The sequence below is a fragment of the Hyla sarda genome, chromosome 11, assembly GCF_029499605.1.
Source record: "Hyla sarda isolate aHylSar1 chromosome 11, aHylSar1.hap1, whole genome shotgun sequence".
Taxonomy (NCBI): Eukaryota; Metazoa; Chordata; class Amphibia; order Anura; family Hylidae; genus Hyla; species Hyla sarda.
Window position 1 is genome coordinate 12,151,974 of NC_079199.1, and position 16,754 is coordinate 12,168,727.

The 16,754-nt window shown below is 44.9% G+C and overlaps 2 protein-coding genes across 2 annotated transcripts in view; one reads left to right on the plus strand and one right to left on the minus strand.

The window, feature by feature from the left end:
• The window catches only part of CDC42BPB (CDC42 binding protein kinase beta), a 102,391-nt gene that overhangs the window by 75,071 nt on the left and 10,566 nt on the right, over window positions 1-16,754 (plus strand). Inside the window, exons 23-30 of the mRNA XM_056547242.1 lie at window positions 1,911-1,988; window positions 5,277-5,382; window positions 6,326-6,462; window positions 7,487-7,626; window positions 9,344-9,425; window positions 10,806-11,025; window positions 11,345-11,407; window positions 13,526-14,122. Coding sequence (XP_056403217.1) covers window positions 1,911-1,988; window positions 5,277-5,382; window positions 6,326-6,462; window positions 7,487-7,626; window positions 9,344-9,425; window positions 10,806-11,025; window positions 11,345-11,407; window positions 13,526-14,122 — 1,423 coding nt within the window. The remainder of the gene's footprint in view (window positions 1-1,910; window positions 1,989-5,276; window positions 5,383-6,325; window positions 6,463-7,486; window positions 7,627-9,343; window positions 9,426-10,805; window positions 11,026-11,344; window positions 11,408-13,525; window positions 14,123-16,754) is intronic.
• The window catches only part of AMN (amnion associated transmembrane protein), a 72,032-nt gene continuing 59,051 nt past the window's right edge, over window positions 3,774-16,754 (minus strand). Inside the window, exon 13 of the mRNA XM_056547243.1 lies at window positions 3,774-3,904. The gene's annotated coding sequence lies outside the window, so the exon portion shown is untranslated. The remainder of the gene's footprint in view (window positions 3,905-16,754) is intronic.

A 16,754-nucleotide genomic window follows, 5' to 3' on the forward strand; every position in this document is an offset into this window, starting at 1 on the left:
CTTCCTTGAAAAAAACGGATACAGTAAATTTAGCATTGAAGTCTATGGAAAACGGATGAGCCTTTAATGTCATCCGTTTGCATCCGTTTTTTGATCCGTTTTTACTTCTGAGCATGCTCAGAACAAAAAAAAAAATATTTTTTTTTTCTTAACTGAACAATAACTGATCCAAATGGATACAAACGGATAACATCCGTTTGCATCCGTTATTGTCCTTTTTTTTTTTTTTTTTTTTTTTTTAAAGTCCGTTATTATTTTTGATGGGAGAAGAACGGGACGAGTCTAACCGGCCGTGTAAACGCAGCCGAAGTCAGAATTACGTGCCAAAATTTGGCAGCACATTGTTGCCTGGTTGTCTATCCTAGAGTAAAGTAGGCCAGCTTACTAAATAGTTCAGACTTAGATTGGGTGTTTTCCAAACAGCATGTCTCCAGCTGTTGCAAATCTACAACTCCCAGCATGCCCGGACAGCCTTTGGCTGTCCGGGCATGCTGGGGGTTGTAGTTTTGCAACAGCTGGAGGCACCCTGTTTTGGAAAACACTCTTAGGTGGTTTGATTTAGCTGAGATTGTTTGATACCTCTGATGCATCTTTATAGACCGTGTAGTCGTAAGTCGGCACTTAGAATAAGTTCTTCCTGCGTGTATAAACATTTAGGATATTTGAGGAGGTCCCGTTTATTTGTAAGGATCTCACTACAGTCATTAGAGAAGAACTCCGCACTAAACTCGGGTTCTCCCATATTGTCACAACATTTAATTGAAACCAGTAGGTGCTGAATTTGTTTCAATGCTAAACTCCCTCTCGCCTCCCTGATAACAGAGAAGGCCCAGGAGACACCCCGGTGTGTTGTCAGATGTAGGTTTATCTGGTAATGATCTGGTCAGGCACCTGCACAAGATTCTTGTGTTTTTTATTTATTAATTTTTTATTCTAATCTTATTTTAGATTTATTGTTATGTATTTTATTTAAAGGGGTACTCCGGTGGAAAAGATTTTTTTTTTTAAATCAACTGGTGCCAGAAAGTTAAACAGATTTGTAAATGACTTCTATGAAAAAAATCTTTACCCTTCCAGTACTTTTTAGCAGCTGTATGCTACAGAGGAAATTCTTCTCTTTTTTGAATTTCTTTTCAGACTGACCACAGTGCTCTCTGCTGACACCTGATGCCCATGTCAGGAACTTTCCAGAGCAGGAGAAAATCCCAATTTCAAACCTATGCTGCTCTGGATAGTTCCTGACACGGACAGAGGTGTCAACAGAGAGCACTGTGGACAAAAAAAAAATAATTCAAAAAGTGAAGAATTTCCTCTGTAGCATACAGCTGCTAAAAAGTACTGGAAGGGTAAAGCTTTTTTTAATAGAAGTCATTTGCAAATCTGTTTAACTTTTTTGCACCAGTTGATTTAAAAAAAGAATGTTTTCCACCGGAGTACCCCTTTAAAGGAGTAGTGTAGTGAAAGATAACTCCAAATGATAGGGGATGAGTTATAGATCGCGGGGGTCCGACCGCTAGGACCCCCCGCGATCTCCTGAATGGGGTCCCAGCAGTCTGCTGGAAAGGGGTCGTGCTGACCCCTGCACGGAGCGGCGGCAGACACACCCCCCTCCATGTATCCCATAGAGATACATGTAGGGGGCATGTCTGCCACGGCTTCCGGCAGACTACCGGGGCCCCGTTCAGGAGATCGCGGGGGGCTCCAGCAGTCAGACTCTATAACTTATCCCCTATCCTTCGGATGTTATTTTTGACCGCACTACTCCTTTAAATGTTTTGTATTTCGCTGATCTATTATATTGATTCTCTATACATTGATATATTATTGATGGCCCGGATCAGATCATTGCTGTCTCTTTTGTCTTCTCTTCTGCCAGAACTTGATTTTATTGCTTTGTCTTTTTAATGCAGGAGGTTATAAGAACTCAACCTCGGACACCCCCCGCCCCATCCCCCATATTTACGCCTATGTCCAGCTCTGCTCCAAAGGTACGTCCTCTAGAGAGGGAAAAATTGCCATCTGTATTTCCTAACAAACCCCAGCACAAGGGTGCTCTTACACAGTGCCGTTTTATGGTGCACTTTTGTGGACCATAATGAAATAATTAGGTAGTATAAAGAACTTTTTTTTACTTTTTTTTTTTTCTTTAAATCCATTACATAGGGAGTTGATAAAGAAAAAAGTAGAAGTAGCATCTTTTCTTTATATAATCTAATCCTACATCTGTTCTTTATATAATCTAATCCTACATCTGTTCTTTATATAATCTAATCCTACATCTGTTCTTTATATCATCTAATCCTACATCTGTTCTTTATATCATCTAATCCTACAAAATTACAACTCCCAGCATGCCTGGACTGCCAAAGACTGTTTGGGCGTGCTGAAAGTTGTAGTTTTGCAACAGCTGGAGGCACTCTGATCTAATTCATTATGATCCACACCTAGTTTGGGCAACAAAACTGCACTGTTTAGAGCACCCTGACTAGGAACTGTTATGCACTACAGTCATATTTTTATGCAATTCATCTGTGTATTTTGACATACATTACTGTAAAGCAGTGTTTCCCAACCAGTGTGCCTCCAGCTGTTGCAAAACTACAACTCCCAGCATGCCCGGACAGCCTTTGGCTGTCCGGGCATACTGGGAGTTGTAGTTTTGCAACAGCTGGAGGCACGCTGGTTGGGAAAGACTAGTGTAGTGAGCTCTACATAACACAGAATGCTATTTTGCCCCAGTGTTCACTTAGATCTCTGGACTGTTCACTTTCATCCTCATATGATTCCTAGCGCGCCCGTCGATATCTGGTATGAAATCAGCTGATCACACAGTTCTTCATCCCCCCTCTATGCTGACACGATGTTCTCGCCCTCTGTCAAGGGAGCCATATTGTCCGGCGGGGGAGGTGTGCGTCTTCCTGCCCCTCTGCGTAGTCAGCACGGCCTCGGCCAGAAAGCCGGAAGTTGCCTATAAATTTGTCCGTCATGGGGGCAGCTCTCTGTCCGGTTCCCACAATTCTTATATAACCATCACATTCTCAAGTAAATTAGTCGTGTAGAGCTCTGTGCACACTGCATCAAAGCCAAATAACATTAGTTATATACACAAAGTGCTTCCATAGCGCCCCTGTTCTTCGACAGACGTGACTGCGTAACAATGTAGAGCGCGCTTTTCTCTATTGCAGGCAACACAAGAATAGTATAGCGTGCAGCACGTGTCTGGACCCGGGACCCATGTTATTGCTGGACATTGCTGAAGTCCAGCATTAGAGAACCTTTCATGATCTTGTTACATTTTATAATCCTCCCAGTTCACTGCCCCCATCATGATAAACCACCCCCTGCCTTTATTTTTATTATTTTTTAGTTTTCTACCTTGATATTGCTTTGTATTTTCTGCTCAGTCAGATTCACAGACTGGGAAGGGGCGTTCCCCAGCAGGCGTGACATCATCTGAAGCCATACAGGGGAGAACTTCCTCCCTCACTCTGCTAGACACAGCCCAGAGCAGTTCAGTGTGAGATGAGCAATGATTGGCTAAGGCTGCACACACTCCCCTCAGCACTCCAGACTGCATTTCCTGATTTTGGACTTCTGCCAGGCCAGCAGGAGTCCAATGTCTGTGCAAGAGATGGGGGGGGGGGGGAATGTGCTCTGGACAAGTAAGGAGACACCTAGTGGCAGCTTTTTTAAACACAAATGAAACATAGAAATCTTTATTTATTTTTTAAACAAAGTACATTAGAAAGTTTTTTTTGTTTTTTTATTTACCATAAGGAGCGCAATAGCAAAAATTAGTTTTTATAAGAGTGCCCATTTAACCCTTTAGATGCTGGAATGAAAGCTGATCGCTGCGACTAAAAGTCTCGAAGGCTGATCGGTACTCCGAAATTGCTTCATATACTAGAAGAAAAAAAAATGAATAAAATAAAAATCAAAAAGTCCCATCAAAACATTGATCACATGTGCAAAAAAAAAAAGTGACCCTCCTAAATCTCTGTATATGGTAAAATAAAAGCTATAGGGGTCAGAAGAGGACAATTTTAGGCATACTAATTTTCTAAACAAAACAGAATCTATATAAATTGGGTATCATTGTAATCGTATGGGCCTATAGGATAAAGGATAATGTAGAAAAGAAGACCCCAAAAGTAGCAAAATGTCTTGTTTTTAAAATTTTGCCCCACAAATGTTGTTTTTTTTTTTATTTATTTTTTTGTCTTATCATAGATTTTATGGTAAAGTGAGTGCAGACATTACAAAGCACAATTGGTGGCGCAAAAACAAACAAACCCTCATATGGGTCTGTAGGTGGAAAATTTTAAGTGTTACGGCTATTAGAAGGCAGGGAAGTGCAAAAATGAAAAATCCCTGCTTCCTTAAGGGGTTAAATATATAATGGTAAGGGCTCATTCACACAGATGCTGGGCACGGTCCTGTTCAGGGACCGTTCTGCACCAAACACTTTCCACAACGGATACCACCAGGTCCTGATGAATCCCAGTGACTTGAATGGAGAAAAAAAAAAATAGGACATGCAGTATTTTTATTTTTTCCTCCGCTCACCTCCCGTCCTTTGAACAGGTTAAAGGGGTACTCCGGTGGAAAACTATTTTTAAATCAACTGGTGCTAAAAATTTTTAACAGATTTGTAAATTACTTCTATATAAAAATCTTAATCCTTCCAGTACTTATCAGCTGCTGTATACTCCAGCGGAAGTTGTGTAGTTCTTTCCAGTCTGACCACAGTGCTCTCGGCTGACACCTTCGTCTGTGTCGTGAACTGTCCAGAGCAGGAGCAAATCCCCATAGCAAACCTATCCTGCTCCGGACAGAGGTGTCAGCAGAGAGCACTGTGGTCAGGCTGGAAAGAACTACACAACTTCCTGTGGAGCATACAGCAGCTATGGAAGGATTAAGATTTTTTTTTTTTGAAGAAGTAATTTACAAATCTGTTTAACTTTCTGGCACCAGTTGATTTAAAAAATAAAAAAATGATTATTAAAATAATAATTTTCCACCGGAGTACCCCTTTAAGCGTCACAGCCCAGCTGCGGTGTAAACTTAGCCTAAGTCTTAAAGACCGTGGAGAGTTCCTTCATCCAGGACTTCTGTTCTAGTCAACGTGTATTGTAACCGTCACCATCTTCTTCAGGGGCCGTTAGTCATGTGCATGTATTTCCAGTAGTCCAGAACCTGATAGGATGTCAGATTATCAGAATGATACATTGTAACTAAAATCCTTGTTTGTTTTCTTTGTTTGTTTTTGTCCTCAGCCCAAGGCTCATCAGCTGACAATAAAGTCTTTCACAAGCCCCACACAGTGTTCCCACTGCACGTCCCTCATGGTCGGATTAGTACGGCAAGGCTTCTCCTGCGAAGGTTGGTGCCGAACATTAAAGGTGCGTTCCCACCTGGCGTATACGCAGCGTATTTCACAATTTCAAAATTTGTGGCAGCAGCGGGAAAAACGCGGCATATTCCTCATTCACTATACACACGGGGCTTTCCAGCAGCAGCCCTATAGGTGTGCAGTGAGTTTTGGAGGCCGCGCTTCACAGTCACGCCGGCACACGGCCCCGCCTCCAAAACTCACTACACGCCTATGGCTGCCTATGTGTGTCTAGTGAGGCGAGGAATACACAGCGTATTTCCCGCTGCTGCCGCAAATTTTACGCATCGCGAAATGCGCTGCCTATACGCCAGGTGGGAACGCACCCTAAAGGGTTGTAACGCAGAAAAAAAAACAAGGCTGATTTCTTCCAAATAACAGCACCACCCCCAGTCCACAGGTTGCATAAGATATTGCAGCGTGACTTCATTCACTTCAAAAGAGCTAAACTGTAATACCAGACACAACCTATGGTTAGGGGTGGCACTGTATATGCAGTTCTGCAGAAACTGTGGCCCTCCAGCTGTTTTGAAATGATGACCTCAGATGACTGTTTCCCACCCAGGGTGCCTCCAGCTGTTGCAAAACTGCAACTCCCAGCATGCCCGGACAGCCGTTGGCTGTCCGGGCATGCTGGGAGTTGCAGTTTTGCAACAGCTGGAGGCACACTGGTTGAAAAGCACTGCCTTAGACTGTCAATCTTGCAATTTTTGCAAAAACTACAACACTGCATGCCCTCACAGGCAAACTTTGTTGAAAACGTTGTCATTCAGGGCATGCTGAGCATCATGGTTTTGCAGACTTTGCCTCGCAGGGCATGCTGGGAGTTGTTGTTTCACAATAGGTTGGGGGACAGTGTTATATATGGAATCAATACAGATATGATGTAACTGTAAAATCATGACCATTCATTTATTTCTGTATTTATTTTAGTGTGTCCCTTTGCTTGTCACGTGTCCTGTAAGGACCTCTCCCCACAAGTGTGCCCCATTCCGGCAGAACAGTCTAAAAGGCCTCTGGGGGTGGATGTGCAGCGCGGTATCGGGACCGCCTATAAGGGTTATGTCAGGGTAAGGATTGGTCTATTTTTTTTTTTTTTATTTGGCTTCATGACGTGTTACAATAAATCCTTTGCATGTTACCTAGAGATGAGTGAACTTACAGTAAATTCGATTCGTCACGAACTTCTCAGCTCGGCGGTTGCTGACTTTTCCTGCATAAATTAGTTCAGCTTTCCGGTGCTCCAGTGGGCTGGAAAAGGTGGATACATTCCTAGGAAAGAGTCTCCTAGGATTGTATCCACCTTTTCCAGCCCACCGGAGCACCTGAAAGCTGAACTAATTTATCCAGGAAAAGTTATCAACTTCCGAGCCGAGAAGTTCATGACGAATCGAATTTACTGTAAGTTCGTTCATCTCTAATGTTAACATGAGCCCAAAAAATTCTAGTCACAGTGGAATTGACAAAAAAAAGCAATTACCTCTAATTTTTAAAAAGGCAACTTCAAATACGATCTACGCACAACTTTGGGTGCCTATAGGTTCGGTTCAGCGATCTTTATGATGTACTTTATTTTTTTTATTATTTTTTATTTTTTTTACAGCAATCTTTGATTTACTGTATTTTTTTATTTTTATTTTTGTACAGCAATTATCATGTGCTTGTTTTATTTTCATTTGTTTAAAAAAAAGACAAAATAAAACAATTGCTGTACAAAAATAAAAAAAATGAAATAGAGGATTGTTTAAAAAAAACAATGTTTTATTTTTTTTACAGCAATTGTAATGATGTGCTGGTTTAATTTTTTCATTCTTTTTTTTTTTTTTTTTTTTTTTTTAAACCTCTTTATGATGTACTGTGTTTCATTTATTTTTATTCATATTTTTTTACAGCAATCTTTATGATGTATTTTTTTTTTTACAGCAATTGTTATGATGTGCTTATGTTTTATTCTTCATTATTTTCTATTTTTTTCTAATATATATATATATATATATATATATATATATATATATATATTTAATTATTATTATAATTATTATTATTATTATTATTATATATTTTTTTTTTTATTATTATTATTTTTTTTTACAGATACCAAAGCCGACAGGTGTGAAGAAAGGCTGGCAGAGGGCGTATGCCGTGGTGTGCGACTGTAAACTCTTCCTGTATGATGTAGCGGAAGGGAAGTCTACGCAGCCCGGAGTGGTGGCGAGCCAAGTGGTGGACCTCAGGTGCGGGAAGTTACTTAAATCTCAACCTGATTGCAGAAAAGTCTAAAATATTTAGGGGTCATGTCCCTTTAAAATAAACTATAGTAGAATCATTCATCCTGGCCATAAGATAAACTGCATTTTCCAGCCTGTCTTTGCAGCTGTTGCAAAACTACAACTCCCAGCATGCTTTTGGGGCATGCTGTGAGTAATAGTTTTGCAACAGCAATAGGGTAAGGGACATTAGTCTATGCACATATACCACACATCATTTGTTTGCTACTATTGGTCTATACCATGGTCCCCCAACCTGTTGAAGAACTACAGTTAAGAGCATACTGGGGGTTATAGTTCTGCAAGAGGGCAGCCACAGGTTTGTGATCACCTGATCTAGTGCACAGTGTGGATGCTAGCCAATCTTAGATGGAGCAAACCTAGTTACCAGCTATTGCTGGGCGGTATACCGGTTCACACCAGTATGCTTTTTCCGGTATTTTTCCCATACCGCAATACCGGTCGGGGACCCCCCCCCCCCCCTCCCTTGATTGAATGAATTATCAGACGCAGATGAGTTGCAGCCATGGCGCCTTATATGAATGAGTTGCGGGCCGCGGCGCTTTAAATGAATGAGATGCGGGCCGCGGCGCTTTAAATGAATGAGATGCGGGCAAGCTGTCAACTCCCCCTGCAAGCGCTAAAAGCCTGGCTTTTAGTGCTTGCAGGGGGAGGTGAAGGCTCCCGACTCGCAACTTAATCGTTTCCAGCGCCGGTGGCCCGCATCTCATTCATTTAAAGCGCCGGTGGCCCGCATCTCATTCATTTAAAGCGCCGGTGGCCCGCATCTCATTCATTTAAAGCGCAGCGGCCCGCATCTCATTCATTTAAAGCGCCGCGGCCCGCATCTCATTCATTTAAAGCGCCGCGGCCCGCATCTCATTCATTTAAAGCGCCGCGGCCCGCATCTCATTCATTTAAAGCGCCGCGGCCCGCATCTCATTCATTTAAAGCGCCGCGGCCCGCATCTCATTCATTTAAAGCGCCGCGGCCCGCATCTCATTCATTTAAAGCGCAGCGGCCCGCATCTCATTCATTTAAAGCGCCGCGGCCCGCATCTCATTCATTTATAGTGCCGCGGTCTGGAGGACAGCGGGGGGGGGATACTGTGGAACCGCCATAACTTACTAAAATACAGTGATATGCATTTTTGGTCATACCGCCCAGCACTATTACCAGCTGACTGCTATGGCATGCAGGAAGCTGTAAATCTCCAGCTTTCGAAAACTACAACTCCCAGCATGCCTTGACAGCCTGCTGGGAGTTGTAGGTTTTCAACAGCTAAAAGTGACTGGCATCTAGAGTACTAGATAGTGTGTATACACCATGGTTCCCCAATCTGTGTCTCTACAACCGTTGAAAAAATAGTTCCCAGCATGCTGGGAGTTGTAGTTTTGCTGCAGCTAGGAGAAAAACCACAGATTGGAGGAACAAGGCGTAGATGAGTGGTCTCCAATCTGTGGTCCTCAAGTTGTTGCAAAACTACAACTCCCAGCATGTCCGGGCATGCTGGGAGTTGTAGTTTTGCACCATCTGGAGGTCCACGGTTAGGAGACAACTGGCATAGACTGTAATAGCAAACAAATATGTTGTATGTTAACCCTTCAGCTGCCAGTTTCTTAACATTTTGTGTTACCTGATCTTCCTCCCTCACCCTCCTTGTTTTCTTTTTTGCTTTAATCAGAGATGAAGACTTCTCCGTGAGTTCAGTCTTGGCGTCTGATGTGATCCACGCCACCCGCAAGGACATTCCCTGCATATTTAGGGTACGTGTCATACGGATTTTTCTTTCGATAACACAGGCGTCAAGCGTGAAGAATCGTTCACTTTATAATCACATTAGTTCTGGTGTTTATTGGCAGGAAGGCTCGGGTCAGGCCCTGTCTGCTTTTTGTGAGTTTTTAAGTTTTTACCTGTTGAGTTAGAGGTGATAGGGTGGGGGCCGAAATGGGAAACCACCCCTTTATTACACATCATGAGTATGCAGACTAAAAGGGGTTGTCCAGGGTTAAAAAAAACATGGCTGCTTTTCTTCCACAAACAGCACCACTCCTATTCACAGGTTGTGCCTGGAATTGCAGCTCAGCTCAGTTCCGTTTCGTGCAATATAGCCGAACTGCAATACCAGGCACAACCCATGGGCAGGTGGGGCACTGTTGGAGATTTACAAATGTAGCTATTAGTAATTGCAACCTGCATGGAGAGTACAGAGATTACCCTGCTTACAGTTGAGTGTTTGCTACAATTGTATCCATTCTGTATAATAGAGCTCAACCCTGTTTAGATCGCAGAGCATTGTCTAGATCAGTGGTCTCCAACCTGCGGATCTCCAGATGTTGCAAAACTACAACTCCCAGCATGCCCGGACAGCCATTGCAACTCCAAGAGCAATGATATAGAGCAATGTTCTCCATCCCTTTGCTCTCACGCTATTGCAAAATTACAACTTACAGCATGATTGACTGGGACAGCTTTCGGCTGGATGGTCATGTTGGGAGTTGTAGTTTTGCAACATAGTAATGAATTGCTTCTATATAGAGCAGAGATCTGCAACCAGTGGCTTTTCAGGTGTTGCCAACATTTCCCAGCATGCCCAAACAGCCTTTGGCTCCCACATGGGCAAGATGGGGGTTGTAGTTTTGTAACATAATAGTGAATCTGTAATACAGAGAAAGAGAGATGTATTTCTGTATGTATGTGTGTGTGTGTGTATATATACATACACACATACATATACACGCACACACATATATATATATATATATATATATATATATATATATGCATGCATGCCTATAGACAGACATACACACCAGTGTTCCCCAACCTGTGGCTCTGCATTTGATGCAAAACAGCAACTCCATGCATGTTCAGTCACCCTTTGGCTGTGAGAGCATGCTGGGTGTTGTAGTCTTGCAGCAGCTGGGAGGGGCATGCTATCAGTTGTGCAGCAGCTGAAGAGGAAAGGTCGGGGATAGTTCCTAGGGTTTGTAGTTTTGTAACCTGCTCAAGAGGCTTAGGTTGGGGAGGGCATGTTGGGAGTTATAGTTCGGATACAGCTGTAAAGTCACTTCTTAGTCTAGACTAATGCAATGATATCAGACCTGGTGTTTCTGTTCACTGACAGTCCCTATGTTCTTATGCAGGTCACAGCGTCCCTTCTGGGTGCCCCTTCGAAGACCACGGCTTCTCTGCTCATCCTCACAGAAAGCGAGACTGAGAAGAGAAAGTGGGTGGGGATCCTGGAAGGCCTGCAGTCCATCCTACAGAAGAACAAGCTGAGGAACCAGGTGGTGCACTGCCCGCAGGAGGCGTACGACAGCACGCTGCCTCTCATCAAGACCATAGTGACCGCTGCTATCATAGGTATGTACTGCAGGGTATGGTGACCCTCATACTGCACCCATCATCTGTCAGTCAGATCAGGACAAGTGTGATCACGGTTATTGTGGGATTCAATACTGTCCACACTGATTAGTAGGACCCCCACCTATTGCTATATCAGGGGACCCCAGCACCCCTACTCCTATCCAGATGACTACAGAGGAGCTTGAATGGAGCAGCAGTCAACCACATAAGCTGGAGCTCCATGCAACTCAATGGGAGTTAGGGAATTTATAGATTTTTTTTTTTGTTGTTGTTGTTTTTTTTATATAATTTGTTTAATATGTTATTTTTTGCCTAGATCGAGACCGGATAGCAGTCGGGACGGAAGAAGGACTGTATGTCATAGAGGTCACCAGAGATGGTAAGCGCTTATTGTATTGTTCCCGCATCAAGTCACTTTCTGCATTGTGCTAATTTACAGGAAACTGTCACCGCTGTCACCTGTACGGCCTATCGGTACCGACAGATAGTGCAGGTGACACTGATGACAACGGTACTTACCTTGTCCCGTTCCGCGCGGTCATTCTCCGGTAATCGGCTTCGGGCCCGGCTTGGAGCATGGGTGGAGCTTAGTGACGTCCGAACAGCAGCGGTGATGTCACTAAGCTCCGCCCATGCTCCAAGCCGGCCCAGAGCTGATTACCGGAGAATGACGGTACCGACCAGGACAAGGTAAGTACCATTATCATCAGCACTATCTGTCTGTATCAACAGGTTAGTGCAGGTGACACTGGTGACAGATTTCCTTTAAAACGTAATATTCAGAGCTGCTTTCACAATTCTGCATCTTCGGAGCTGCAATCTCCCAGAACTCCCTGCTTGCATTGGTTATTTACTTTGTGATGCGTTCTTTTTACGCTATACAATGTAAAGTCATGTGTCATAGGAGAAAGTAACCGGATCCCCGCATTATAGGTCCTTAGCTGTGAACAAGCATGCTGACTGTTTCCAGCAACTACCAGCAGGATTGTGAATGCCTCTCTACCTAAGGAGATGAGGTGTTCATGTGTCTTTTCACTTAAAATGGAACTGTGCGAAGTGTGTAACGCCGGGTTCCCACTACGTTTTCTCCCATACGGGAGCGCATACGGCAGGGGGGGGGAGCTAAAACCTCACACGCCCATATGCCTCCGTATGCGCTCCCGTAATTAATTTCAATGAGCCGGAGTGAAACGTTTTGTCCGGTCGGCTCATTTTTGCACCGTATGCGCTTTTTCCTCGCACCTAAAACCGTGGTCAACCACGGTTTTAGGTCCGGTTGTAAAAGCACATACGGCGCAAAAATAAGCCGACCGAACGTTTCACTCCAGTCGGCTCATTGAAATGAATTACATACGAAGGCATATGGGAGCGCAAGTTTTTAGCTCTCCCCTGCCGTATGCGCTCCGTATGGGAGAAAACGTAGCGGGAACTCGGCCTTTCCCAACCAGGGCGCCTCCAGCTGTTGCAAAACTACAACTCCCAGCATGCCCGGACAGCCAACGGCTGTCCGGGCATGCTGGGAGTTGTAGTTTTGCAACAGCTGCAGGCACCCTGGTTTGGAAACACTGGTATAACCCCATTTCTGGGACCCCCAAAAACTACAAAAAGTGTAAAAAAAAAAAAAAAAATTGGGATCATTACCCCCATAGGTGAAAAGAGGTATTACAAGTTCCCAGTAAAGTCATTGTTTTGTATTATGCATTTACATGCCAGGTTCTCCAGAGAGCAGGAAGACCCTCTTTAGCTGTTACAGAACTACAACTCCCAACATGCCCAGACAGATTTTTAGCTGTCTTGGCATGCTGGAAAATGTAATTTTGCAACTTATGGCTCTCCAGCTGTTGCAGAACTACAGCTCCCAGCATGCCCAGACCGCTTTTGATGTTGTAGTTATAGCTTGGGGTATCACTAGTGTTGACTGCTCTGTCTGTTAGGATGGGGGTCCTGAATGGTAGACCCCCTCCTTAAAGGGGTACTCTGTTGGGAAAAAAATGTGTTAAATCTACTGGGGCCAGAAAATTAAACAGATTTGTAAATGACCTATTAAAAAATATTTACCCTTCCAGTACTTATTAGCAGCTGTATGCTACAGAGGAAATTCTATTCTTTTTGAATTTCTTTTTTGTCTTGTCCACAGTGCTCTCTGCTGACACCTCTGTCCATATCAGGAACTGTCCAGAGCAGGAGAAAATCCCCATTGAAAACCTCTCCTGATCTGGACATTTCCTGACACAGACAGAGGTGTCAGCAGAGAGCACTGTGGACAAGACAAAAAAGAAATTCAAAAAGAAAAGAATTTCCTGTGTAGCATACAGCTGCTAATAAGTACTGAAAGGGTAAAGATTTTTTAATAGAAGTAATTTACAAATCTGTTTAACTTTCTGGCACCAGTTGATTTAAAAAAAAGAAAAAAAAAAAAAGTTTGCCACCGGAGTACCCCTTTAACTTTACCTAACACCATACACCCCCCTTGTAACCTTGCGTCCTGTTCTCCCAGTGATCGTCCGCGCCGCTGACTGCAAGAAGGTTTATCAGATTGAATTGGCTCCGAAGGAGAAGGTGGTCGTGCTCGTCTGTGGCCGAAACCATCACGTCCACTTGGTCCCCTGGTCCTGCCTGGACGGCTCGGAGGGCAGCCTGGACATCAAGCTTCCAGAGAGCAAAGGCTGCCAGGTCATCATCATCGGGAGCCTGAAGAAGTCTCCCGCCTCTTGTTTGTTTGTTGCCGTCAAACGTCAAATCCTCTGCTACGAGATCCATAGAACTAAACCATTTCACAAGAAGTTCAACGAGCTCTCGGCCCCGGGGAACGTGCAGTGCATGGCCGTGTTTAAGGACAAGCTTTGCGTCGGCTATCAGTCGGGGTTCTCCCTATTGAACATCCACGGAGATGGACCGCTTATAAACCTTGTCAGCCCCATGGACCCCTCTCTGACATTCCTGTCCCAGCAGCCCATGGATGCTTTGTGTGCCGTGGACCTTGGGAACGACGAATACTTGCTGTGCTTCAGCCAGATGGGAGTGTATGTGGATTCACAGGGACGGAGAACGCGACTGCAAGAGCTGATGTGGCCGGCAACTCCCATTACCTGCAGTAAGTAAAAACTTTATAGAGGGGGTAAAAACTGCATCGGCCACTAGGGGGGGCTGAGGAGCAATGCAGATTTATACAATACTCTTTAGACAGCTCCCTCTAGTGGTGGCTGCATTCTCATCTTTCTGATAGGGTCACTTGTGCCGTATTTTGCAGTATCTTGTGCAGGTGTGATCCTACCTTTTTAGAAAAACTTTTTCACTGTGACAATGGGCATTTGCTGCCCTAATCAAACCAGTCAGATCAGCTTTACGTCCTGTACGAGGGCACTAATATATGATGACGTTGCCCTGACTGGTCTCCGTGCAGCATTTCCAGTTTTCCATTCAAAGATTCATGGACACATTTGCGCTTTGGTTGGTTTTTTCACAGCCAACTTTGTTCTTGATGCCATGAAAATCCATAATGGCCGTGATGCTGCGCCGGGAGACGCAATGTCCCAGGTTCTCTTTATAGGTGTAACCTTTGGAGCCTCCTTAAAGGGTTACTCCGCTACCCAGCGTCCGGAACATTGAGTTCCGAATGCTGTGTGCAGGCTTCCGTGTTCACGCCCGCCCCTCTTGTGACGTCACGTCCTGTCATGTGACGTCAAGTCCCGCCCCCTCAATGCAAGTCTATGGGAGGGGGCGCGACGGCCGTCGCGCCCCCTCCCATAGACTTGCATTGAGGGGGCAGGCCGTGACGTCACGAGGGGGGCTGGCGTGAACATGGAAGCCCGCACACAGCGCTCGGAACTCAATGTTCCGGACGCTTGGTAGTGGAGTAACCCTCTAAAGGGCCACTAATCCGAAATTCTGCAGCAATATAGGAAAGTTATATCATAAATGGATGTTAAAGGGGTACTCCGGAGGGGGAATATTTTTTTCTTTTTTTTTTTTTTTTTCAAATAAAATACCAGAAAGTTATACAGAATTGTAAATTACTTCTCTGTAAAAATCTTGATCCTTCCAGTACTTATCAGCTGCTGTATGCTCCAGAGGAAGTTGTGTAGTTCTTTCCAGTCTGACCACAGTGCTCTCTGCTGCCACCTCTGTCTAAAGCAGGCGCACATTCCCATAGCAAACCTCTTCTGCTCTGGACAGTTCCTGACATGGACAGAGGTGTCAGCAGAGAGCACTGTGGTCAGACTGGAAAGAACTACACAACTTCCTGTGGGGCATACAGCAGCTGATAAGTACTGGAAGGATTAAGATTTTTAAATTGAAGTCATTTACAAATATGTTTAACTTTCTGCCACCAGCTGATTTAAAAAACATGTTTTTTCTTACGGAGTACCCCTTTACCTGTCCCTGGAGATATGTGACCTAAAGCTGGGCAGACAATTCTTCACTTCCTGTGCGTCACCCCCATTGACGAATCTCTTTAGTCAGCCTCTCCTCATCCCGAAATGGCTGATATCAGGGAGCAATAGACTGGATCCATCTGTCCTAGCGTCAGCATAAAGGGGGTGATAACAGGATGCAACAGACGATGTATAAGGTCCAAGGAAATGGTTAAAAAAAAAAAGTCTTACCCGGTCTGACAACATTGACTGGCACTCCTACAAAACTTGGCATCACTGGGGTCCATCGCTGCCACTTGTCAGGTCTCTTCATGTGACCACTTCAGCCAATCACTGACCACCCTATTGGGCAACACACAATCAAAGGGTCTCGTGATTGGCTGCCAGGGTCATGTGATGCAGTGCTGGATGAAACGTCATTATCCAGGGATGAGGAGAAGCAGAAAACCTTCTCCAATGATGGAGATTGTAGAAGATTTATGATCGCTGCTAGGGCTGGGCGCTATACCGGTTCATACCGAATACCGATTTTTTTTGGGCTGCACGATATGAATTTCCCCCCCATACCGCAATACCGGTTGGGCCCCTCCCCCTCGGGAATGTATTATCAGCGCAGCGCTGTCCCCACATCGGAGAACTAATCCTATGTTTACCCGCCAGCGCTGTTCTGTCCCCCCAACCCCCCCCCCCCAATCATGTGACCCGCCAGCACTGTTCTGTCCCCCCAACCCCCCCACCCCAATCATGTGACCCGCCAGCACTGTTCTGCTCCCCCCAATTAAGGATCAGCCCAGCTGGGTACTACTCACATAGGTCAAGCACTGCCCTCCTCCTCCTCTTTGTTGGGGGCCGCTGGGGGCTATAGCTCTATACTGTACAGCGGTTGGAGACCACTGCTGTACGCTGTATCCCTATGCCCGGGCTGCAAAAGATACAGAAAATAAACTTTTAACTCACCCACCTCGGCCGCACGCTGGGGACTGGAACGTGGACAGCCGTCAGCCTATCACCGGTCCGGAGCGATGCCCCGCCCCTGCCAGTGATAGGCTGAGCCCACTGTCATGTAAGAAGACGGCTTCATACATTACAGTGGGCTCAGCCCATCATTGGCAGGGGCGGGGCATCGCTCCGGACCGGTGATAGGCTGACGGCTATCCACGTTCCAGTCCCCAGCGTGCGGCCGAGGTGGGTGAGTTAAAAGTTTATTTTCTGTATCTTTTGCAGCCCGGGCATAGGGATACAGCGTACAGCAGTGGTCTCAAACCTGCAGACCTCCAGCTGTTTCAAAACTAAAAACTCCCAGCATGCCCGGACAGCCGTTGGCTGTCCAGGCATGCTGGGGCTTGTAGT